Source organism: Lissotriton vulgaris, chromosome 3_1 (genome assembly GCF_964263255.1).
Source record: "Lissotriton vulgaris chromosome 3_1, aLisVul1.2, whole genome shotgun sequence".
NCBI lineage: Eukaryota > Metazoa > Chordata > Amphibia > Caudata > Salamandridae > Lissotriton > Lissotriton vulgaris.
In genome coordinates, this window is record NC_141689.1 from 187,711,790 (window position 1) to 187,739,432 (window position 27,643).

General features: G+C 43.6%; 1 protein-coding gene across 1 annotated transcript in view; it reads left to right on the plus strand.

Moving 5' to 3' along the window:
- The window catches only part of LOC147726190 (uncharacterized), a 606,971-nt gene that overhangs the window by 166,154 nt on the left and 413,174 nt on the right, over positions 1 to 27,643 (plus strand). The window contains exon 3 of the mRNA XM_086960284.1: positions 25,753 to 25,800. Coding sequence (XP_086816410.1) covers positions 25,786 to 25,800 — 15 coding nt within the window. The 5' untranslated portion in view covers positions 25,753 to 25,785. The remainder of the gene's footprint in view (positions 1 to 25,752; positions 25,801 to 27,643) is intronic.

The following is a 27,643-nucleotide window of genomic DNA, read 5'->3' on the forward strand; positions in this document are numbered from 1 at the left end:
CGAGTTTCCCTACTTTATATTTCTTTGCAATATTATATAGCGCAAACTCGACAACATGGCTTGAGCACAATGTACATTACAGAAGAACACATTAATTTGTGGTAGGTACGGGGAGACAAAGTGATTTGCCTGGAATCACAGGATGTTGAGCTGATGCCGAGATTCGAACGTAGCTCCCCAGCTCTAAAGTTCGCAATTCTAGAACTTGTGGCGGGAGGTGTGTCTAAAAGTGTATGTTGGTACTGGCCATCAATGAGAGAGACCTGTGCATTTTTCAAATGGGTGGTGAAAAAATATGAGTATGTTGCTGGAGATGTGGGCCGCCGTGCCACCAATGTACTTACCGGGGGAGGGGAAACACCGATTATTCCGCAACTTTCTTTCCGCATACCATCACTCTGCATACTTTCATTACGAAAGTACCATGACTCCGCAATGCCATTATAACGCATGGCATTGCATTTTGTATGCTTTGACTACGCATACATTTACAACGAAATTCGTTGTAAATGCATGAATGGTAAAAGCATGTTTTTTTTAATGTTTGGCTAAGGTAAGTATGGGTATAGGGGTATATGTTTTGGGGTACTGAGGTATATGTTTGGGGGTTTTTGGGTATTTTAAGGGTTCAGATATAGTTTTGGGTTATGGGGTACAGGGGTAGTTTTAGGGTTTAGGGATAGGTATGGGTTTTGGGGTACAGGGGTATTTTTAGGGTTCAGGGGTAGGTTTGGATTTTGGGGTATAGGGGTATTTTTAGGGTTCAGGGGTAGGTTTGGGTTTTGGGGTACAGGGGTAAGGATTCAGGGCTAGGTTTGGGTTTTGGGGTACAGGGGTATTTTTAGGGTTCAGGGCTAGGTTTGCGTTTTAGGGTACAGGGGTATTTTAAGGGCTCAGATATAGTTTTGGGTTTTGGGGTATAGGGGTATTTTTAGGGTTCAGGGGTAGGTTTGGGTTTTGGGGTACAGAGGTAATTTAGGGTTCAGGGGTAGGTTTGGGTTTTGGGGTACAGGGGTATTTTTGGGGTTCAGGGCTAGGTTTGGGTTTTGGGGTACAGGGGAATTTTCAGGGTTCAGAAGTAGGTTGGGTTTTGGGGTAGAGGGGTATTTTTAGGGTTCAGGGCTAGGTTTGGGTTTTGGGGTACAGAGGTATTTTAGGGTTCAGGGGTAGGTTTGGGTTTTGGGGTACAGTGGTATTTTAAGGGTTCAGATATAGTTTTGGGTTTTGGGGTAAAGAGGTATTTTTAGGGTTATGGGGTAGGTTTGGGTTTTAGGGTACAGGGGTATTTTATGGGTTCAGGGCTAGGTTTGGGTTTTGGGGTACAGGGGTATTTTTAGGGTTCAGGGCTAGGTTTGGGTTTTGGGGTACAGAGGTATTTTAGGGCTCAGGGGTAGGTTTGGGTTTTGGGGTACAGGGGTATTTTTGGGGTTCAGGGCTAGGTTTGGGTTTTGGGGTACAGGGGTATTTTTAGGGTTATGGGGTAGGTTTGTGTTTTGGGGTACAGGGGTATTTTAAGGGTTCAGGGCTAGGTTTGTGTTTTGGGGTACAGGGGTATTTTAGGGTTCAGGGGTAGCTTTGGGTTTTGGGGTACTGTGGTATTTTTAGGGTTCAGGGCTAGGTTTGGGTTTTGGGGTACAGGGGTATTTTAAGGGTTCAGGGCTAGGTTTGTGTTTTGGGGTACAGGGGTATTTTAGGGTTCAGGGGTAGGTTTGGGTTTTGGGGTACAGTGGTATTTTTAGGGTTCAGGGCTAGGTTTGGGTTTTGGGGTACAGGGGTTTTTTAAGAGTTCAGATATAGTTTTGGGTTTTGGGGTATAGGGGTATTTTTAGGGTTCAGGGGTAGGTTTGGGTTTTGGGGTACAGGCGTATTTTAAGGGTTTAGGGCTAGGTTTGGGTTTTGGAGTACAGGGGTATTTTTAGGGTTTGGGGCTAGGTTTGGGTTTTGGGGTACAGAGGTATTTTAGGGATCAGGGGTAGGTTTGGGTTTTGGGGTACAGGGGTATTTTTGGGGTTCAGGGCTAGGTTTGGGTTGTGGGGTACAGGGGTATTTTTAGGGTTCAGGGGTTGGTTTGCGTTTTGGGGAACATGGGTATTTTAAGGGTTCAGGGCTAGGTTTGTGTTTTGGGGTACAGGGGTATTTTAGGGTTCAGGGGTAGGTTTGGGTTTTGGGGTACAGTGGTATTTCTAGGGTTCAGGGCTAGGTTTGGGTTTTGGGGTACAGGGGTATTTTTAGGGTTCAGGGGTAGGTTTGGGTTTTGAGGTACAGGGGTATTTATAGGGTTCAGGGCTAGGTTTGGGTTTTGGGATATAGGGGTATTTTTAGGGTTTAGGGATAGGTTTGGGTTTTGGGGTACAGGGTATATTTATAGGGTTAAGATGGGTTAGTGTTTAAGGGTGTTGGGGTATTTTAAGGAGTAAGGGTGGGTTATGATCATGGGGTGCAGGGGTATTTAAAGGGAGCAGGGTGGGATTAGCACACAATATGAGACATGGCATGAAGGGTGGAACGTACCACACGCCCCCAGTGTTTGTCATGCCCCCAGCACACGCCCACAGCACACGCCCACAGCACAACGCAGACACGCCCACAAGGGACTACTTTGCTGGCAAGGTTCTTTTACCTTTTAAAAGTATATGGTGGGCGTCTGTATAGCCTATGTCCTTCTGCTGCAACTGCCCTTTCCAACGCTGTATTGGGTGTTGTGATTGGTGCTGTGGTTCCTGAGATTACCCGCCTCAAAGGTTTGGGCTCTCTCTTTATATTATTAGTATGGATATATATATATGAGAGCACAGGATTTCCTCTCTCCAGCTCTGCGTACGCGGTCAAAGCCTCCATGCCAACCACAGGAAGGAAAATATATATATATATATATATATATATATATATATATATATATATATATATATATATATATATATATATATATATATATATGTTTGCACACACCTCCGTAATTCTCCCAGAGGTCAAAGAAGGACGGCACTCCAAGTTGTTGTTTAACCAAAGTGGTTTATTGGCAGACCCCCCTGCCCCCTTGACCCCCCTGCCCCCTCACCAATTTGGCTTCCTCAGTGTCTATATATATATATATATATATATATATATATATATAAATATATATATATATATGTATGTATGTACCGAAGGCGTACTATATATTATATATATATATATATATATATATATATATATATATATATATATATATATATATAAAATCTGCTTTCCATATATCATTTTTATATTATTTCCGGGGTCCCCGCACATGGGCGGGAATATTCAGTGCTCATGACTTTGATAAGGATACCCCTGGAAGAGAACTAGGATCACAGGTAAGTAATTAATCTATATTTGTTCTTTCACATCTGTGACATTGCAGAGAGCTTTCGCTCTTTAGTTTCTTCACTACATCCACTTTAAAACATCCATGAGCTCCCTTCTCAGTATAAGAAGGTCGTAGCCCTTGATTACACTAGTGTGTGACCAGGAGGAGACCCAGATGATGACGCATGTCACTTCGGTGAGTGATGAGAATCTGTCCTTTTTAAAGGATTTTCTTCTTTAAGGGCTCCCTTTTTTAGGTTTGTCCTTCCTCTGTCTATAGCACCACTGATTTTTAGGTCTTCGGCCATAGCATTAGCAGTATTTGACTCAGTAGACCTGCAGATTTTTTCATGGATTGTACTAACATATCAGGCATCCAGCTAACCCATTGTAGCACCCTCTTATGGGCTTGTGGTGTGCTTGACTGCGCTGAAGTTACCAGAGCCCCGGGCACAGTGAGGGACCCACACCCCTGTACAGCACTGCCCGTAGGCCTCGCATGCCACTGCTCCATATGCTCTGCCGTTCTCAGGCGATGCAGAGAGAGGAGCGTCAAAAGAGCACAGGTAGGTCGATCCTCAAGGAAGGTCACGCGTCACTCTAGCAGCGCGCATTGCACGCGTGGTCGCCTAACAATGTGAGGTGGGTGGCTCTGAACCCCTCACTTATCTGAACCCCTCACTTATTTGTGGCCACCATCTTGAATGGTCTCTGCCTTTAGAGTCAGGGACGCTACTAGACCTGAACTTCGGGGGAGTCTAAGTCTCCCAGCCAGGGCTGGCCCTAGCACTGGTTGTGCACGGTGCAACAGTTTTGTTCGGCACCCCTCCCCAATTTCCTCTTCTTCATGAATTTCCTCACTACCACTCACCAGCAATGCACTGTTGTGTTTTATCTAGGACCCCGATCAATATTGTGACCTCATGCCCCTATACGGCTATAATCAATACATATCCATATACTGGCATAGTAATCCGAGACAAATTTCAGCAAGTCGCCTCTGCAGTCCATGACAGTCCATGACACAGCAGAAGTCACTTCCTTAGATTCCTAGATAGCACACCGAGTTCTTTCGACATACCAAACCCCCATCAACCTGGGAAAGCCCTGCTTGCTTTTGTTTTGATTAGTAATAGAACTCCTGCGAGCACTGTAAGAACGACCAGTTCTTAGTGACATCTTTATTGAGGTCTTATGTACAAAAACTTACGTCAAACTCGGCACCTTTCAGGTATAAATAATACCGACGTTGCCTTAAGCAAACACGGTGGTGGTGAATACTGGAGCAGATCAGCAGTCCCCTTGCAGAAAGCCCAGCAGATGCGAGAAGCCCACGGGCGCTGCCCCTCCTCCTTGACGCGCTGAGAAAGACGCTGTCTTTTCTCCTGCCGAGGAAATCCAGCTCCCGGGTTTCCAGCCTACCCTTGCGGGTAACTGGAATATCGAGTCCTGAGAGGAGATACCAGACCTCCAACATTCTATTGCAGAGGTACCGTGCTGACTAAACCCTTAGAGAGAATTCTTGAAGCAAACCCTTGGCAAAACAAACGTAAACTTAAACTGCTACTTACTTACTTCCTCCCACGTGTTAGGCTTAGGTCAGGTACACCGGGGTAGGTGTAGTTAGAAGCACCAGTTGAGGACGTTAGCCAAATGTATATATGAATGTATATATTCTATTCATTTTAACCATCTTATGACTAAGAAACCATATCCATGCTTTTACAGTATTATTTTGTGATACTCCTTTTACTGTACGCACTTTTTATAGTAGTGTGGCTCACTGGTTAGAGGCGGCAGACCCGAGAGCAGAGGACGGCCCGGGACCAGGGTTCGATTCCCGGCGCGGCAGGTTTCTGGACCAGGGTCAGCGGACTCGATAATTCTCTCGCCTCGTGCCCACTCTGATCAGCGATCACACTCGGCAACTCTGGGCATTAGCTTGCCTCATCTTCACTAACGGCCCCACCAGACCGCCGGGGATGCCTGGCCTCACCCTGGAGATACCCATTAAGGGACCATCTCTCAGGGAAGCCAGGAAGGGTTTCGCAGCGGTCGAAGCGCCTTGGGACCCTCCGGGTAAGTAGTGCGCTATATAAATGCCTATACATTTACATTTACATAATAACAAGTCTTGCAATTATGGCAATTCATTTCTCTTGCATGAGAAGGAAGACTGTTCAATAAATAATACCTTTTATTGAAAACGCCCGTCTCTCTATTCTCTGCATACTGGTGAAAGTAATTCTGCACAACTGACTGAGTGAAATAGCTGTCTATTGTTTCACACGACTCTAGAGATTGACTCTTATTCTGAGGAGCAAAGTTGTCATGTTAATGCGGTTGTTGGAAAACTGAATCCCTTCTTGTCTGAGCCAAAGAAGCTGATCACTTCCTATTCAGTCAAGAAAGTTTCCAGTGACCTCTGAGCTAGCTGGTACAAACCCATTTAAGTCTAACATAGTCAGTAGAGACCTAAAAGACCGCAGTCCTACGTCTACACTGCTGTTTATGTTATTCCAATGTGCAGGGCATATAGGGAAAATAGGAACTACACTACATGACGCCCAACGTTTGGTAAGGCGATAAAACTAACGCAAGACGTTAGAGTAACTCAGTCGTGCTTTTTCACACAGACCCTTTCTCCCGTAAATACTCCAATAGACGTCTGGAGTGGGTGAAAGGTTAAAATCCGCCTGAACTTAATAGGAAGAGATTCCTATGTAGAGCTTCTGGTTTATTCAACGTTGAAAGATACAGTGTTCCAAAATATTGTGCACCTAATCTTTGTCTCCTTGAAACCTGATCTGCAACAAAAGACCTTCCTGACAGTAAAATGCCAGGAGAAGGCGAGAACAACGGGACCGCTGAAACCACAGTAAATGCGACTCAGCAGGAATCCGATGAAACAGGGATTTATCCACCGGGTGCAAATATCATCCCGGCAAACATAAGAAAAACTATAACTTTAAAATTTATAGAAAACGGACTGACCCCACGAGGCGGTACAGTCATTTTCGTGATAGAGGCACACGAATATCGGCAGACAGAGGTATTCTATTCATGAATAAACTTTCCAGCGGCAAACGCTACAACACACGAATTCCACTATTACAAAATAGAGGAACCACCGGATGAGTACGCTCCTTTCGAGGAGATTGAAATTCCATTAAAATACCAAGAGCACCTGCTCTGGTTTAAAGGCGCTCTAAAATACAATGATCACATCACCAGGCTCGGTCCACTAGGTAGACCAGGAGCAACATGGCCAGTTCTAGCCAGCTATCCGGACAGTGAAAAAATGTCAAAAGAAGAACTTTTAGCACAGCTAAAAATATTAATTAAAATACATAGACAGTTAGTCCAATATGTAATGCGGACTGCAACAGTCCAAACAGCTGTTAATATTCCACAGGTAACTCCCCACCAGGGGAACACAAATAAAATTACACCACAGAACATACAATCGTGTCTTGGTAAAACACCCATAAAACGGGAACAAATCCCTTTCTGGTTAGCACAGAAAATTACTCAAATTGAGGCAGTATTCCAGAATACTACCCCTATTGAGAAACACAGAACTCTGACCATCTGCCTTCCAATGGGGGTCGCACCACATGTGGAGGACTGTGACACTTGCGGTACAGTCTTTGCTTCCATTTACACAAAAACACATGGTGTTCCGTCTATGGCGGTAATACCAGATGTGCTGAAACAAATTCAGAATGAATACGGTCCAGAACCTGCTTTAACTCTTGGTATGAAATTACTGAAAGACTTCAAGCAGGTCTCGGCTATATTACTAGCCAACATAAAAGGAGAAGCAGCATCTGTGGTGATCCGCCAGAAATTGAAAGAAACAGATATAACAGATCAACCAATTGAGCTCGCCAGAATCATAGAAAAATGCTATGAGGAACTAGGTAGAGATAGTTTGGGTGGGAAACCAGTAAAACCCCAACTACTCGAAAATCCTGAAAAATTATTTATTAAAAATAATCTAAACACTCCTAAAAAAGAGCTGGGATGGAAATAAACAATCCACTCCCAAAGAAAAAGTTTTCCAGTCCAGAGGAAGGTCTCCTCGTCGGAGGGAAAGAACTCCGACTCGAGAACACCAGTCTCCCCAGAGGGAGCACTCTGAAAAAAGATACAACCTTAGAAACAGGGATAACTTGAAAAAGCCTGATAGATATCAAAGTATTGATACACGTCCCTCTCGATCTTTTTCGCAGAAATCGGAAAGAAGAGGACGGTCAGACCCAGGAGAGCACACCAAGTCCAAAGACAAGGAACCTGCTCAAAGTAAAAAGTTACAATTTCCAAGAAAGAAGGTAGCCAGTATTAGAGTAATCGAACATGCCGAGAATACTGAGGACACAGCTGAAAAACGGAGAGTGGGCACAGACATTGCTAGACAGTGCAGCAGAAATCAGCATAGCTCGCAAGATCCTGATGAGTCATCTGGAGACAGTGGACACGAATGAATACATTCAAGTAGAAACTGCAGACACCAGAGTTAGCGAACCTCATAAGATATACGAAATAACACTGTGTATAGAGGGAGATAAGACTAGGAAAATAAAGGGTCTATTTAGGGATAACCTCTCAAAAGGCTATGACATCCTGTTAGCTGAGAAAGCTTGGCCTCCGGAGTTTGTCAGGGAGTGCCCTCATGGCGAAGAAATGATTATGCCTGCCTTCTCGAATCACATTCCAATTCACACTAAATATGTATATGCAAGGAAATGGGCAGTAGCCCAGGCACCAGCATTATATAAACATCATGTAGGATGGGATGAGGACTCTCCTCCTCACAAAATCCAGTTAAAATGTCAATCTACTGCACAAAGGCAGTACCCAATTAAGCAAGAAGCTAAAAAGCAGGTCAGGGAGATTTTAGATCAACTTGAATACCAGGGGGTGATTGAAACATGCACCTCTCAAATGAACAATCCTTTGTTTCCTGTCTCCAAACCAGATGATTCGTATCGTCTAGTCCTGGACTACAGACACCTTAACACGTGTTGCAAAACATTTGCGGTACAGAACTCGCACAGTGCGGCACTGATGAATAACATAGTTCGGAAAAAATACAAAACAACATTAAACATATCTAATGGGTTCTTTTGTCAAAATATTGCACCAGAAGGCAGGTACTTGACCGCTTTCTCAATAATGGGGTCACAGAAAAATTTCTGTAGGCTCCCACAGGGGTTCAAGAATAGCCCGGGATTATTTTCAGCCAGAGTAACAGAGTTACTACAAATATATGATGATGAGGCATTATCTTATGTCGATGACATCTATCTCACAGACGACGACTTGGATACTCACTTGAAAAGGGTGAACACCATAATACTTGGGTTCGCAGCAGAGGGTTACGAATTCAACTTTAAAATGTCGAGAATTGCCCATCTGACAGTCTTATTTTTAGGATACAAATTATCAAGTGAAGGAAAAAGCCTAGCGGATAACTTCTTAGAGAAGTGGGCTGTACTCCAAGCACCAAAAATGCTGAAGAACTTACAATTGATTCTAGGCTTCCTGAATTTCGGAAGAACATACATATTAAACTATGCAGAGAGGATTAAACCTCTCTACGAATTAATTAAACCTGATTTTAAACCAATCAACTGGACTCAAAAACACACAGAAATTTTGAGATCACTGCAAACAGACATGTTAGCAAAAACAAAACTCGAAACACGTGACAATACACGAAACCTTGTAATCCGGGTCATCCCAGGAAGATGTGGCTTCACGTAACTGACCTCTAATGAGGGAGAAACTGTACCAATAGCTTACAAATCACATTTGTATACAAAAGCTGAAATAAAATTCAGTCAACTGAAAAAATTGTAACTGTGGTTCAGACTGCTGTAGCAAAAGAAAGGGCCCTAGCACAAGGTAAACAAATAATTATCGTTACACCGATACCTGCGCTAGAAGCAGTGACAAAAGCGAGCATTCCAAATGCTAAAGCTCTGCATCCAAGATGGATCCAATGGGTTAATTCTCTTGCTGCAACAGACGTAGTATATGAATTTGATCCTAACCTAAAGACACAGGAATTTTTGCAATATGAATATGAATGTCCCCTGCCAATAGAGATTCTCCCTCTAGAACAATATGAATGTATCATATATACTGACGGATCTGCACAACCCGCAGTTGGGGGTAAACAAGCTTATAGTGCTGCGTGCGCGATTGTTAAAGGTCGTTGGCACAAAGGAAAATTTAGACCACTGGTCACTAAAACACAATCTCTGGGAGATTGTACAGCTCAACGAGCTGAACTACTAGCATTTAAGATAGCGCTTGAAAATACCGATCGCGAATTCCCCACACTTATAGTGTGCGATTCCTATTATTGCGTTCAATCTTATAATGAATACTTGCAGAATTGGGTTGAAAACGGGTTCAAAGATGCAAAAGGTGGCACAATTAAGCATAAAATGCTTTGGGAACAAGTAGTTCTTTTACAGAAAGAACTACGAAAGACTCGCGTGATACGCACTTTGAGTCATCAACGTGATGGCGTTCACGTTGCGGGGAATTCATTGGCTGATGAAGCCGCGAATGCAGCTGTACAAACGGCTTCCGTAGCTGCTATCACCCGGTCAAAAACAAAAATAGACAGCGATATACTACAAGCTGTCAGTGCGTCAGTAAAAGATGATAGAAAAACACTCCCAAAAGGCTTTCCACAAAAGTACTCTTATTTAACAGATAAGAATAATGTTCCTTTTGCTCGAATCCCTGGAGTGGGGGATAGAGTAATTCCAAACATGGAACACAGATTAGGACTAATTACAGCGGCACACGAAGGGCTGCTTCTGCACACGCTGGCGTTTCCGCCACAATATCATTATTAAAACAAAGATATTGGTGGCCGCGCATGAGAATACAAACTAAGAAATATGTGCTTGAATGCGAAATATGCCAAAAAATGAAAGTATCAACAGTGAAACGACCAGCGCAGACACCCCTTCTCCTCTCAGATAACCGTTAGCATGTGTTTACCTGGACCACTGTGGTCCCTTACAAAGGGATGGCAACTATAAATATATCATGGTCGCAGTGGATTCCTGTACGAGATTCATATGGATGTGGCCCCAGCGCTCGGCTGACGCCAAAACTGTTATAAAAGATTTGCGAGTCTTTATCGGCACATACGCAAATGCCATGCTTCATTCTGACCAGGGTCCTGCTTTTAGCTCTCGAGCTTATAAGGAGGCCATGACCAGCATGGACATTGGATTGCGATTCTCTTGTCCCTTCCATCCTGAGGGTAATGGGGTAGTGGAAAGAAAAAACCGAGACATAAAGCAATCTATAACAGCAAAGGTATTAGGTTCGGGTGATGGGTGGGTCAAACATTTAACAAGTGTCCAACGTAGTTTTAACAACTTGCCAAGAAATTCTCTAGAAAGTTTCAGCCCGTACGAACTATTGTTCGGAACTAGAATGTATGTTCTGGACCTTGATAGTCAGGCTTCAGTGGTGAAAGATGAAAATAAAGACTTTGACATCAAAGATCGTGTGGCTGTTTTACAAGACTTAAATGAAACAAGAAAATCCTTAAGCAACATAAAGTTAAAGCAACAGCCATCTACCACTGAAGACACACACCTGTCCCAGCAAGATCTGTCTGGATTCCAAAGATTGGGGATCTGGTCAGAGAAAAAACAGCGGTGAAGAAGGAATTTGGGCCTGCTTACAGAAAAGCAGTACCTGTTGCAAGTATCAACGGAACAAGATCAGTAGTACTACCGCCCCTTGCTGGTAAAAAGGAGAACCGAGTTGTATCCATCGACCTGGTGAAACCACCAGCATGTGGCCTATAATAAATAGTAGGCCAAGTGGACTCCCAAGTAAGCATGAGCGGGAAATCCGTTACGCTCGCAGATTTTGCGGATTTTTGGAAAATCCGCAATCCGCGAATTTTGCGGATTTCCCGCAAAATCCGCAAAAAAAAATCCGCGAACGTAACGGGTTCAAAAGTTGAACCCCCACTCATGCAACTATTTATACAATGGCGCCAGCAAGCTGCCAGCGCCATTGTAAAATAGTTACAAAGTTAGCTTGCACAGGAACCACTAGATAAAACGAAGCAGGTGCTGCTTTATTTTATCTAAGTGCTTCCTGTGCAAGCTAACTTTGTAACTATTTTACAACGGCGCTAGCAGCTTGCTGGCGCCATTGTAAAATAGTTACAGGCACAGCCTTACACAGGTCACTCAAGGGACCCCTGCGCCCTTCAGGGCGATTGCATAGTAACACACACATGGCCACTCGAACTAGTTGATGCTCAAATTCAGTGACTCATTCATTAGCCCAAAAACAATCATGAGCGTCTTCGAGGCTGGACAGGTGTGCCTCTTCCCAAATCTACCGTGGAAAATCAGCTGTGATGCTGGGTAGAGGGCGGCCTTTGCATGGTCGCTCGAACTAGTTGATGCTCAAAATCAGTGACTCATTCATTAGCCCAAAAACAATCATGAGCGTCTTCGAGGCGGGACAGGTGTGCCTCTTCCCAAATCTACTGTGGAACATCAGCTGTGATGCTGGGTAGAGGCCTTTGCATCCTTGACTTTCATGAGCACAATCCCCGTGCTGTTCCTGTGACCAGGTCCCCGGTAGCTTGTCTCCTTTCTGGTAAAGAATTGGCTTGGTAGTTTAGTCTGCCCTGTTCCCATGATGCACTGGGCCAGGGACAGACTGATTTGCATATAGCCAGGTTCTGAGCTGGGATGGGGCAGTGAGATAAATAACGGTGATGGATCAAGCCCTGATCTTTGGACTGGGTAAGAGTGGTCTGCTCAATTCAGACACTCTGTTCATCACCACCCACTTTTGTAAATCGTTCCTGTGACCAGGAGCTTCTTTCTCTTCATATAATTGTGTTCGCATAAGTTGCTGCAAGTTCGCACGCGTTTTGTACAATTTCGCAATTTGCGAAATTGTACAAAACCCTCGCGAACTTGCAGAAACCCGTGCGAACATAAAAAAAATCCGCAAATTCGCGAGAATTCGCGGATTTTGCGGATTGCGAGTTCGCAAATCCGCAAAATTCGCGAACGCGAGATTCGCAAAATTCGCCCATACCTACTCCCAAGAAATAACAGAATACCCAAATTTGCAACAATCCAAGAGGTTCAAACTGAAAGACTAATCACATTTGATAAACCTGCAGTGCACAAAGAAGGACTATGCAACAATGCCATGGAACTCGTGCCTCTTGGAACTCAAATTGAATCAGTTCATCGTGAAACACCAGTCTACAATGATGTGGCATCAGAATGTGCTAATGAAAGCAAATTGAGAAAACAATTCCAACAATCGACAGAACTGCCTCTGGCTACTTCATCAATTTTGATAACTTTTCTGAAGATCAAAGCGACTCTGAAGTGACGCCAGAAACAAAGACTTTTAAAGAAAAGTCAACAGAACTCTTTCATCAACTCAAGGAAACATTTCTGAATGCACCATTGTTTGTGTATTGGATTGTATCAGGGGTACTTATACTCCTACTATGCGCCTAATTTTGGTTTTAATTTTAGGAAAGTTTATTACAGTTCAATGGACACTGCAAGTCAGAACATCAACTTAGGTCTGAAACCTCACAAATCATCTCACGTCAAGAAAAGAGAACTATCATCAGTAAATGTCACAGCCATTCCAATACCCGGCGGGGTAGTGTGGGACAAGACTGACTATGAAATATATGGCATGGTCGAGATCTTGAAATATCCTCACCAGTTTAAGGTTTCATTAAGTGACTTTGTAAAACCAAGTACATTCTCTGCTGATTGGCATTTTGAAAGTATAAATAATATGATGTCGGATTTAGTGTTGTCAGCGAAATTTACAGAACATGATTATTTACAAGGTTCATCTAACTATGAACAAATGTACTGTTTCACTCATTATGCAGACCACTATTTGCATAAATCTGCTCAACCTAGAAATGTTTATAGAAATAACCAATGGGAACATTGTGCAACACCTCCCAAAAGCAGTTCAAAAACGTTTTATGAGAAATTCCAATACTTCTCAGGGTTTAACACAAGTAATGCAGAAACATTTTATTATAAACTGTTGGATAAAACAGGGACTAAAACCATTCTGACAAATACTAAATTGATATATTCAGAAGCATTTTATGAAAAAATGATTACATTTGGTCTTGACTAATGGAAAAACAACATTGAAACAAAAACAATCTGAGGTACAAAAGATTGGCAGGTACTAGGCCTAGAAGCATTATTTCAAGCCTGCATGATCCCAGAACAAATAATGTTCTTGAATGACACAATTTAACAAATAACCTGTCTTGGCCTAGCTAAGATTAAGGACCTAAACAAACCATCTATTCCAAAGCCAATACCTGATAATGCGACCGCAGATATTGAAATAGACGTACACCAAATTTTACATCAAAACAGAACACATCCTGATTGGAAAAAGTGGTTAATCTGGCCAGAAGACACTAATAACTGTCAAGATAGATTCCTGAACAAAACACAGGGGTTAAAAATGACCAGACCAGACCCTAGATACTCCCAGAGACAACATCCAGGGAAAGTAACAACATACAGTGTAGGGAAACTGTGCCTTGAATGGCTAGAAACATCCACCCTGGCAGAAATTAAGCAACACTTATCTTTACTTAAAGATGGTGCTGATTTGCGCGATTTCATAATGGGACCACGCAAACAGCGTCAAAAACGTTTCATAGCGGCAAGTGTATATGCGGCATACAACGAGGCATGGAAAGTAATGCAAATTGAAACAGCAGAAAAAATACGAGAAATTGATCGCATTAATTTGGAAAAATCACTTTCTGTTGTGGACAATGGGTTAATGACTCTGTCCTCCAGAATATATTCACTGGACAGTATTGTATCATCTGCCATCGATATAATAGATAAAGACTTGCTATTGTTACAACATGGCCAGTCCCAATTATGTTCTATTGTACAGCTAGGCTGGACGTTGCAAAAACTTCGTTCAGGCTATGTGCCATGGCGTTTAATCAACACAAGGTCATTGTTTTCTATCTTTAACCTCACTGATAAACAAATAAGTTTGGCACAGAAAGGAGCAGACTATACAATCCTGAGCATCGAAAAACTTGAGAGATTATCATTGACAATGTCAGAAAGACCTGTCATTGAATGGATAATACACGGGGTTATCACAATTCCGATAACAACTTTCCGATTTAAAAATTGCCTTGAGTATATACCGGCAGGCCAGTATGAAAGGTTGGGTAAAGGGTACATTAAGTCATCATGGAAATTACCATATACACACACATTCTACAGTGACAACAACAAAAATGTATTTCTTAGTGGTGAAAATTGCAAACATTCACTAAGCGGTATACTTTTGTGCCAGGGTATTAATTTAAATGGGGCCTGTGAAGGGACTTCAAACAACCTTTCATGCCACCAGCACGTTACACCTGCAACGCAGATAGAGCCTTTCTTTAGGCAACTTTCTAACTGGAGTTACATTCTAATAACGGATCACAGCTGTTGTGGCTTGGTGCCAGGGAAAGCATATCTCGTAAGCGTGACTTCCATGGTCACTTGCTGTATTGAAGCATTGTTTCCAAATGGCCCTGGAGACTCTGATACTCCGATTTGGCCTCCTTTGAATATCTCTTCTATACAAATTGATACTTTAAGCAGAATGAAGTCTGTGCTTTTGCAGACAACAGTGCCCATCACGTCATCAAAAGAAACGTATGATCTCCAAGATGCAAGGACAACATCGGAGATACATGAACTTTTATCAACAAATTGCCCCGTGCATTTCACAGAAATGCTCAGCCAAATCCTAAATATGTCGGATGCCATTGGTATCTCGAACGTATTTAAGACAATTTTTCCGGGACTGTTAACACCATTCAAAGCAGTTCTGGGCATTATTCCCAATTTGTCCATTCAGTCTTTGGCGGCCTACCACTACTTTCGGGACTCGTAGCAGGCATTTTATTTTTGACCCTTCTGCTCCGATATGGCAAGCCAAAACACAGACATGACTCCGGCAAGGATGGAACAAACGATCCTAGCAATGCGCTACCGGGACCGCATAACTAAGGTCCTTGGATTTGCCCGGCTGAGAGATCTGAACATGCCCTGGTTTCTTTCATTCAGACCTATATGGCAGACCTGCATCTTACCTGTGCTTCGATGTATGCTATGCGGAGAAGAATGCGTGTTAGACACCTGTCTTGCACTACCATCAGCAGTACCAATGGATATCGATACTTTGCTAAGTCCTGTAGCGGCTCATGCATCGTGCTGTCCCCAGCGGCTACCAATCCTGATGACGGCATTTGTTGAGACTCCTGCGCTACGACTAGGTGGCGGCAGTGAAGCAAGAAATGAAAGCAGCATCACCCAGGTACGACCTTCTGTGAGCATTGCTGATCCAGACATCGATGATAGCAATCATTCTCACAACTGCCAGGTTACTGCACTATCGAACCTGGTCGAACTGTCACCTGAATATGTAGACCTATTCTTTGAGAGCCTGTCTGATATGATGTTCTCCCCTGAACAGAAACAATGAATTTTGGAAAACAATCCGGCGCACAGCGTTCCCATGAACTCTGAATTCGGCCTTCAGTTTTGATAAACAAAAGCTACTGAAAAGCGTTTGGAACTCTATTTCCCCGCTCCCCATGAAATATTTTTTTGAATCAGACATTTTTAAAAATATTTACCTTTTTTCTGGCACAAATACTTTTGCTTAAAGTAGAACTATTCATAAAGAACAGAGCTTCTATTTTTAGTAGATTTAGAGACATCAACATCTAGCACATTCTACTACATTATATTTATATGTGATGAAATAGTCTCGCCCTTCTTTTCTGTATTAAGAGACATTTCATGTGTAATTATTCGCAAAATCGTTCAACTGATTACATATGCAATAATTTTTGAATGATTACTATGCTTGAAAACGTACAGTACTTATCATCATTTTCATGTATTACATATACACCATTGCCGCTCGTAGTCGTCTGGCGAGAGGAGCTTTCTTGCGTGCAAAACCTTCACTGACTCTGCCCTTTGACCTGGGAGCCCGTGTGCTCGGTCGCTGCTGCCGGGAGAGGAGACCACGCCCTAACAAACGGGAGCGGGACTGCGAGGACCAGAGGTGCTTGCGCTGAAACATCTCGCGCACCTGGTGCCTCTTCCTGCCCCCTCATCTCTGGGACCTTTAAAACGACTCGCGGCCCCCGCTCCGCGGGGGCCGCTCGTAGTCGTCTGCCGAGAGGAGCTTTCTTGCGTGCAAAACCTTCACTGACTCTGCCCTTTGACCTGGGAGCCCGTGTGCTCGGTCGCTGCTGCCGGGAGAGGAGACCACGCCCTAACAAACGGGAGCGGGACTGCGAGGACCAGAGGTGCTTGCGCTGAAACATCTCGCGCACCTGGTGCCTCTTCCCGCCCCCTCATCTCTGGGACCTTTAAAATGACTCGCGGCCCCCGCTCCGCGGGAGCCGCTCGTAGTCGTCTGGCGAGAGGAGCTTTCTTGCGTGCAAAACCTTCACTGACTCTGCCCTTTGACCTGGGAGCCCGTGTGCTCGGTCGCTGCTGACGGGAGAGGAGACCACGCCCTAACAAACGGGAGCGGGACTGCGAGGACCAGAGGTGCTTGCGCTGAAACATCTCGCGCACCTGGTGCCTCTTCCCACCCCCTTCTATAAAGCCCGGTTTCCGGACGCGAACGCAGGACGCGCGCGAAGACCAGGCAAAGAGCGGGCCGTTTAAGGCCGTTAGAGGCCGATTAGGGCCGGGCCGGGCCACCCCCCTAACTCCTGTGATAATATAGACTTTAAAAACATACTCAAGCTCAGAACCATGTCCCCTAGAGGAACCAGAAGTAAGACTGCGGCAAAAAAAGGGCAACTTACTGGCCCCATAGATAGCTTCATAACGAGGGCAAACTCCTTCATAGATCAAAGTATCTCACTTATAGAACGAAGGGTATCCCAAGACTTACTAGAGGCTAGAAGATCATCTATGGGTCACCTGGCAAACGTAAGAACACCGGTCTCTCATAAGGACCAAAGACATAGTGAGGGGGGAAATAAGAGGCAGAGCCTTCCAAACATAGTTGACCTCTCGGTCTTGCAACTATCACAACTCTCGGAATCCCAACTAACCTCAGATTTAGAAAAAACCCCAGACCTGATCCCGCACCCCACCCCTGAAGAGGTAAGACAGGCAAGAAGGAGGAGGGAAGGAGCTATAAAAAAGAAGAAACAGGTAGCGCCAAAAAACACACAAACAGGTAAACAACCACCGCTTATAACAGAGACAAGAGAGAATACACGTAGCTCCCCCTTGCTGGAAAACCAGAATAGTCACATCGCGGTGATACATCACCCACAAGATGTTCTATCCCAAATAGATCTTTCACCTCCCATAAATTTAGAAACAATACCTAACGCTCCATCAGTATACGAGGCAGACCAAGAATGTAACATAGATCTAGTAGCAAAAATAGGAGATCTTTTACAAAAAACCCTCACACCAATACAAACTAGACTGACAAATCTAGAAAAAGTGATAGCTGAACTCTTAGCCCTGATGAAATCAAAACAACTTCAACCTTATCCAAGAGGCACAAAAAACACAAAAACTAGTGACGGCTAAGCCGTCTACCCTAACCTCTGTGTCCCAAGTTAAAAATTCGACCCCTACACCGACTGTAGCATCAAAGCCTACTAGTACGACAGTGCCTAAGAAAAAAGTAACAGATAATCTACCTGCAAACACTTCAACTGTAAAAAATAATACCCCTTGCGACCCCACTGGTACAGCTACCAAAACAAAACAACCTCAAATAAATAGAGACAGTGAGAGAAATCAATCGAGCGAAATACGCCCAGTAACTCTTCCACCAGAAGCAAGCCCATTTGTTGTCATTTTAACTGGCGTCCCAGAATTGGGGGACCAAAAATCCGAACCAAACTGGTCGCTAAAAAACAAGATCCAGCATTGGCTTAGTATAAACCGCCCACCCCCTCCGTATTGCTCAACGAGAATTCTGATGGTTAGAAGAGCCCCTTGGGTTGGTCAGGGAAGAAAAACTATACAGGGCGATTGTATCTTAATCACATTTGAAGACCCTAGAATAGTGGAATACATCTGCTCAGCGGAGGAGACTAGCTCAAACGGGGGGATTGGCACAAAGCGCCTTTTTTTTTTCTAACCACCGAGATTTTCGAACGATCACTCCCAAAGTGATGGACCCTGGTACACAGTGGGCCCTCGTTATCGGGGAAGGGAAAGGGAAGGGTGGAGGGGACAAGAACAGCAGAGATATTATAGAGAACAATCTCGATGGGAGGGCTGGAATGGAATACCATTAATGAACATGTATAGTGGCTTAGAGTCAGTGGACTGACCACCACAGTCAGAAGATCCTGACTCCCCAATTCCAGATAACCCAGACATCTTACATAATTCCCAAACTGATAATACTCCTGTGAGTGATTCTCCCCTTCTGACTATAGTTTCCTGGAACTCCGGGATTGCGGTCAAAAATTGAAGATGGGAGCATCATGCACCTTGTGTGTAGACATCAAATAGTCTGCATACAGGAGACATGGTCGCCAACAGAACTTCATTTACAGGGTTACAAGACGTATTTTTCACCTGCCTTGGTGGGCCCAAAGGGTAGGCCAAAGGGAGGACTAAATATCCATATAGCTAATACCATTCAACAAATAAAAATAACTACCATCGAACTGGATCAAAATTTTCAGATTATCTGTCTCTCACTACCCAAGAATGAGTCAGTTCTCCTGATTAATTTCTATAACAATCTTGAGGAACAGCAGCTCAAGAGAGTATTGGGATATCTGTATGAGAAACTAACCTCGCTAAGGCAGAAAAGAGGAGCAAAGGGCCCCGTATTTCTAATATTAGTAGGGGACTTTAATGTATACTATTGTAATCACTCAGGAAATAAATGTGCAGAGATGATGGCAGAGGAAGGCAACCCCCTTACTCATTTTTCCCATAACAAAATTGGTGGAATAATGAACGATCTCATATCAGACCTTGATCTCCAAATAGCAAATACCCTGAATGGTAGTACCAAACGCCTAGAACCGACCTATCTGGGAAGGGGATTTAACACAACGGTCGACTATATAATAATATCGGCTGGTCTTCAATTAAGAGCGAAACACTTTGAAGTTATACCAAACACCCTAAGTGACCACTCAGCCCTCAAACTGGGACTGAAGTTAATCCATCAACAATCCTTACCCCTGACAATAGCTAAAGCCTTGAGGCATAATAACATAAATCTGGGCCAATTAAATGGATATACAATAAAGTGGGGGAAGACAAAGCCTGGGGCACTCACCACAGAGTTGATAACATCAGTATATCCTCAGATTAAGGAATGCCTAGATGAAATGACAGGAGATGAGGAAATCCTTAGTAACTTCTCACAAATCATGGAAAAAATTAAAGCTCTACTTACAGCAAAACCAAAAACTGGTCCTCCCCATAAAGGTTGGTTTAGTCACGACTGCACCCAGGCTCATACTAAGCTCAAGATAGCACTAAACAAGAATGATAGAGACCCCCATCAAATAGCCACATTGAGAAAGGAATATCTCGCAATTCGGAAAAAGAGAAAGGCGGAGCTAAAGCAAGCTTTGTGGGATGAACTTCATTCTAGTGCCCAACAAAAAAATAGTGAAGCTTTCTGGAGAGCAGTGAGAGCTCCATTTCTGGTAGACGATAAAACCCCAAACATTGAAGTCGCCATAGATGAGGCAGCCTGGGTATCGCATTTCTCCAAAATATTTCAAAACCAAACAACAGACCAAGAACCTGAAGGAGAAAACTTGCCAGCTCTAACCTACACTATCCAAATAGACTTTGAAATCTCCGAGGTCCTCCTGGCCCTGAAATCAAGTAAAAACGGAAAAGCTCCAGGGCCGGATGGAGTCCCGGTAGACTTTTTCAAGCACAACACAGACCTTTGGGCCCCTATTATTACTGGGGTATGCACGGCACCTGCAAGGAAAGGAATTCTGCAGTCCTGGACAAGGTCCGTGATGGTTCCGATCTTTAAAAAGGGCAATCGCCAGGACCCTGCCTGCTATCGTCCAATATCCTTGTTGGACTCGCTGGGAAAGATAGCAGGTAGGGTGATCTTGGACCGACTCCAGCACTGGGTGGAAGAGAGAGGCATTCTGTCCGAGTTACAATTTGGGTTCCGGGAAGGCTTTGGAACAGTGGAACAGGCTCTAAATCGTTCTATCATTATGGGGAAATACTTATACGCAAAACAAGATAAACTCTACATGGTTTACGTGGACTTTTCTGCCGCGTTCAATGGTGTTTCACACTCCAAATTTTGGTAAGTGCTCTCACAAATGGGGGTAGAATTGCCACTCCTGAACTTTCAGAGAGAACTGTATTCGAAACCTTCTGCCAGAGTCCGTTTTGGTACAAAGGGTGAGCTGTCGGCGTCATTTAGTGTGGAGCGTGGAGTCAGACAAGGATGTGTCTTGGCACCTTTCTTATTCTCCCTCTATACTAACAACTTGGAGGTTGAGCTTTTGAAGGGTGCCCAGGACCTCCCACAGGCAAAACATCGCCCGATTCCCGCTCTATTCTATGCGGATGACGCCGTCCTGCTGGCACGGACTCCTCGCGAACTCCAGAAGGTACTTACCAGATATTCCCTATTTATGGGCAGCCTTGACCTCCACATAAATGTGACAAAGACTTTCGTGATGACGGCAGGCACAGGGAGGAAACACCCTAAAGATCTAATTCTCAAAAACCAAAAAATAGAGTTTACATCTGAATACTGTTACTTGGGCATTACAATAGATGATAAATTGTCCTGGAAAGCGTCAGTAGAAGCAAGGAAATACTGCTTTAAGAGAGCCATAGCAGCTCTGGTGTCCTTCTCGCAAAAATTGGGAAAACGACCACCCCTGGAATTACTAGCAATATATAGAGCCAAATGCCAGTCAACAGCTCTATATGGGGCTGGCGTATGGGGACATATGGATGTCTCAGCCCTACAGATTGCAGAGAACGCTTTTTTGAGATTTCTCCTGATGGCCCCAAAGCGATCCTCAACGTATGCATGCCATGTTGAACTAGGCGTCCCATACATCGAGGATCTAGCAAGAATACAACCTTTACTTTTATGGCGCCACATCTGGACTTCGGAAAAAAACGCTCTTACCAAGCTAATAGTAACAGATGCTATGACACTAGACCATGCTCTAAAAATAAAATGGCTAGCCTACATTAAGAACTTTTTTATTGACCTAGGGCTAGAGAAATACTATTCCACTCCTGAAAAGATCAGTGAACTTTCGAAAAATGAGTTAAAAGTTCTGGCCCTGGGACATTTGGACAATTTAAGGCTTCTCTCTGAAGCAGGCAAACCACCTGTTCAACATGCTAAAATGGTACAATCCACTTTTTACATTCAGCCCTACCTAAATCTTGAAATCAGTATTTTTGATCGTTTCCTCCTGACAAGATTTAGATTAAACCTATTCCACAGACTAATAGCATTCCCAGTAATGAATGCATGGGATCCAAATCTACCCCCTTGTCCTTGTGACGAAAAGTCTGCACAATCCACTTTACATGTAGTTATGTTTTGCAAATTTTATAATGAACATCGAAAACTGTGGCTATTATCTTTGCTAAAATCTTGGGGTTTCAGACAATGTCGTCCTGCTATGTTGTGTTTTCAGCTCCTAGCCACAGAAACTACCTGTTATCACATACTAAACTTTTTGAAATGCATATTTAGACACAGGAAAAATTTGTAAAGTAATCTTCGTCCGTTTGATAAGAGCACCCCAAATGAACTGTGAGTAATTCCCTTTCGACTAGTGCACTCCTAAAGAATAGTGAAAACGATTTTTATATGTGAAACTGTATTGTATGCATTATTTTATAATCACAAATTTTTTAAAGAAAGAAATTATCATGTATTAATATTGCTTTTATGGATTTCTAAATTTGAAACTCCGAATAAAGAAACTTTTGATTTGATATACACCATTTCAAATGCAAAAATGTATTTTGGGGTAGGTAGGAATACACATGCATCTTATTGCTTTAGTTTTTAGTAATTTGATGGACATAAATTCGTGGAGTGGATGTTGTGTTTTATCTAGGACCCCGATCAATATTGTGACCTCATGCCACTATACGGCTATAATCAATACATATCCCTATACGGGCATAGTAATCCGAGCCATATTTCAGCAAGTCGCCTCTGCAGTCCATGACAGTCCATGACATAGCAGAAGTCACTTCCTTAGATTCCTAGATAGCACATCGAGTTCTTTAGACATACCAAACCCCCAGCAACCTGGGTAAGCCCTGCTTGCTTTGTTTTGATTAGTAATAGAACTCCTACAAGCACTGTAAGAATGACCAGTTCATAGTGACATCTTTATTGACGTTTTATGTCCAAAAACTTACGTCAAACTCGGCACCTTTCAGGTATAAATAATACTGACGTTGCCTTAAGCAAACACGGTGGTGGTGAATACTGGAGCAGATCAGCTGTCCCCTTGCAGAAAGCCCAGCAGATGGGAGAAGCCCACGGACGCTGCCCCTCCTCCTTGACGCGCTGAGAAAGACGCTGTCTTTTCTCCTGCCGAGAAAATCCAGCTCCGGCGTTTCCAGCCTACCCTTGCGGGTAACTGGAATATCGAGTCCTGAGAGGAGATACCAGACCTCCAACATTCTATTCCAGAGGTACGGTGCTGACTAAACCCTTAGAGAGAATTCTTGAAGCAAACCCTTGGCAAAACCAACTTAAACTTAAACTGCTACTTACTTACTCCCTCCCACGTGTTAGGCTTAGGTCAGGTACACTGGGGTAGGTGTAGTTAGAAGCACCAGTTGAGGACATTAGCCAAATGTATATATGAATGTATATATTTTATTCATTTTAACCATCTTATGGCTAAGAAACCATATCTATGCTTTTACAGTATTATTTTGTGATACTCCTTTTGCTGTACGCACTTTTTATAATAACAAGTCTTGCAATTGTGGCAATTCACTTCTCTTGCATGAGAAGGAAGACTGTTCAATAAATAATATCTTTTATTGAAAACGCCCGTCTCTCTATTCTCTGCATACTGGTGAAAGTAATTCTGCACAGCTGACTGAGTGAAATAGCTGTCTATTGTTTCACACGACTCTAGAGATTGACTCTTATTCTGAGGAGCAAAGTTGTCATGTTAATGCGGTTGTTGGAAAACTGAATCCCTTCTTGTCTGAGCCAAAGAAGCTGATCACTTCCTATTCAGTCAAGAAAGTTTCCAGTGACCTCTGAGCTAGCTGGTACACACCCAATTAAGTCTAACATAGTCAGTAGAGACCTAGACGACCGCAGTCCTACGTCTACACTGATGTTTATGTTATTCCAATGCGCAGGGCCTATAGGGAAAATAGGAACTACACTACAGCACCTCATCTCTCTATAGCTCCTTTCTGACAAACATATCATTTATTTTATAGGGCTAATTGTAGTTTATTCACACTCTGATTTTATCTGCTTGGTACACGTTCTTTGTACCAAGCAAATTAACCCTCTGCGGGTGACAGGAGTGACCATGTGAGTGCACAGTAAGTGATGCAACAGTGTGTGAGTAGGGTGAGAGGAGTGACTACAGAGTGAGTTAGGTGACCATATGAATTTGGGTGCAGATGTAAGTGCAGAGTGGGACAAATGAATGTTGTTTACTGATAAGCTTGTTTGAGTGTGATTGCAGAGTGAGCACTGAAGGGACAGGTGAGTGAAGTGTCCATTGATTGCAGGGTGAGTAGGGTGCTCGTGTGACTGCAGGGTGAGATACAGGGTGAACAGTGCAAGTGCATTGTGAGTGATCACTGTGAGTGCAGAGTGAGCAGTGTGCTTATGTGACCACAGGGTAAGTGGAGAGAGAACTGTGAGTTTATGGTGAGTGGCATAAGTGTGGTGTGGTCAGGGTGAGCACAAGGTGAATAGTGTGAGTGCATGCGATCAGTGTGAGTGCATTGTGATTGCTGTGAGTGCTGGGTGAATGTGGAAGTGAAGGGCGAGAATGAGGAGTAAGTTGACTGAATGCAGGGTGCATTCCCAGACACTTCAAGTTATTCAGCATGTTATTGAGGGATGGCATAGGATTTCAGATATAAGTTAAACTATTGCTATTGTGGCATTATTCAGGGACAGGGCAGGACTGGACGTAGCGGGCACCGGGCATTTCTCAGTGGGACGGAAGGGTGGTGCCCTTTTTGGACCGGTGGGGCCGTATTTGGCACAGGGGGGCAGTTTTGCAGCAGTGCTGCAGTATCAGCCCCTGTACAAAAAGCAGCTTCAGTCTTTTCCATGCGCAACCCTAACGCCCCTTCACCAGGGCCCTTTCCCTCCCTTGTGGCCGGTCATACTCAATTGCCAGGTCCCATTTGCGTTCCCAGTCCGGCCCTGTTCATGGATCGAGGGTGGAGGAAATAAATAATGTTCTCATCCTGCAACAAACTTCCAGTCTTATGATTAGGGCTGCCAGCTCATTATATTGGTGTCCTTTTATTAGAATAAATGTGGAGATTCTAAGACGGGCGATGTTTTTTTTCCACTGGGCGGGTGAGGAGGGGCACAGTATTAAAAGGTTTGAAGACCACTAGAATAGGCAGAGTGGGGGCCCAGGGGGTATGAAAACCAGAAAAAAACTAAGCCTTGTTAAACAGTTTACAAACGTATAAAAAAATGCAAATGGTCTTTCAGGACCTGTGAAAAACTCAGGTGCCGGAGGTAAGACTCCTGACACTGCCCAGCCGAGCCCACAGCAGCTCGAGCTGCAGCAGCCCAGGCTGAGGCACACGACAGGGGGGCTGAAGCCCTTCCAGCCCTATGGGCGTTGCACGCCTGCTCAGAGTCCCCTCACGCAAAACAACCATGGCAGGCACATGGAGCCACCCTGAGGCCTGGACATTGAGGCTTCATACCTCTCCTCTTCTGGCACACCAGGAAAGGGAGGAGCATGTCGGGTATCTCTTACGCCTGCCATCTTGGCCACACACCCTACGATTCATTTTTTGACAAACTTTTGCACAGCCCTCTAGAAATCTGAAATAGTGATACAGCAAGGGGAATTCACATTGCAGGTAAGAATAGTAACAGGTAAGAGTACTTACTTCCAATTTGATGCACTGTCAGGCCATTGTTCAATATTTGTGTCCCAGAGCTCTGGTGATATACAGCATGAAGATTCAAATCTAACTACTTACTGAGCAGTGGAAACTGACCAGCTGTATGAGATCTATATCTGAAGGAAGTGACAAGCTGCAAACAGTTCAAGTAAGACATCTCCTTTTCTGTTCTTTTCTTACCCAGGATAAAGGAGGAGTTTGTTCCATCACTAAGGGAATGTCGGCTGCAAAGGTAAATATTTACGTGGAGACTCCCAAACAAAACACCCTTACCTTTCTACACTGGCCAGATCGTCTGGCGTTGTGACAGTGCACCTGGTTTAGTCGTTAATGTTCTAATCTTGACTACTTGTGTCCAATTTTTTTTTACACACATGCTATTTTTAGCAAATTATATGGTCTTTCTTCTATACCTTAAATATTTGCTATGTTATGTCATAATGGTCTTGTAAAGCGCGTTAATACCAGTTGGTATCTTGGCACTAGTATCCAGAAAATACTAAACACTGGCAGTGAGTCTAATTTTCCTGAAAAACCTGCTATATATTTTAAATAGTCTGAATTTTGAAAGGTTGGATTGAGATTTCAAATGGTCGGGCAGTTCATTCCATTTAGAGGTTGAGTAGGAAAATGTTCTTCCACCCCAGTTTTCTTTCTTTATTCTCTGCACTTGTACTTTGTTAGCTGCGCTTCACCATAGCGTTCTCATGGCTGAGTACCATTTAAAAGTATCTTGAAGAAAGCATGGACCATTTTGGTAAAGTCCTATATGGACCCAACAAAGAACTTTAAATTGGAAACGTGTAAGAGGGAGCCAGTAGAGTTCTGTGTTGCATTTCGATACCCAACAGAATTTGGGGAGATTAAATAGAACTATTACGGCTGTATTTTGAAGAGTCGAAGTTTTTTCAAGACTCAAGACTGGGGTCCCTCCAGTAAGGCATTAAAGTAGTCAATCTTTGAAATGACCAGTGCCAAGATCACTGTTTTCCTAAGATCAAGCGGAAGATATGGTAAGATTTATTTTTAAATCTTTTAACATTAACAAACAGGAAGATGTTACCTGATTAGAGTGGTCAACAAAAGTAAGTTTGTCAAACACCACACCCGAATTTCCAGCCTTCTAAACTGGAATTGGCAGAAATCTAGACTTTGCAGCCACCAGGAATTGTTTTAGAGGGTATTGCTGGTACCGAATAACAGTGCCTCCATTTTATTACAGTTGAGTTTTCAAAAATTCTGGATCATCCATTGAGCAATATCAGTCATGCATGCATTAAACTTGGGTGCTGCCTTTTCTACGTATGAGGAGACTTACGCAACTAACTGGGTGCCATCAATGTATTAGCATACTGAGAAACCAAAGGAACTAATCAGATGGATGATGGGTGTGACATACACATTAAAAAGGGTAGGACTCAGGGGTGAACCCTGAGGGACCCCACAAGACATTCCCCTCTGCCCTCTGGCCCTTCCCCTTCCCCCACCTCCAGTGACAGTCATTGAGTGCATGAGTTCTGCCAGACCATGTTCCAACCCCTCTTCCTTTTCAGGCATACTGCATTTGCACTAGCGCCTAGTGGCCAATGTTCAATAAACCTCGACCTCGTAATCTTGTAGGACAGTAGAGGCCTCTATTATCCTAATTTAGATAGCATACCCGCGAGTTCCACATTTTGTTACTGAATTGCATCTCCACTTATTTTGTATACCACCTTTTGATGAGCGAGGAAGCACCAGAGACGTTGGAGCCAGTTTTGATTAGCTAAGATAACTTCTTGTGGTGTTATTCTAAGTCCCTACTTCCATTACGTTACGTTAAACGTTACGTTACGTTAAAATTATTTATGCCGCGCACTTTCACCAACGGTTTCATGGCGCTCTTGACAAGTACAGTGATCAAGGGTGAGGGGGTTATTCGTAAGCAGACTGGAATAGCAGGGTTTTTAGTATTCTGCGAAAGCAGTCGTAACTGGGACATAAACGAAGTGTGGGTGACAGGGAGTTCCAAGTGGAGGGGGCCAGATCAGAGAAACTCAAACCACTGTGCTTTTTGCGTTTGAAGTTGGGGACCA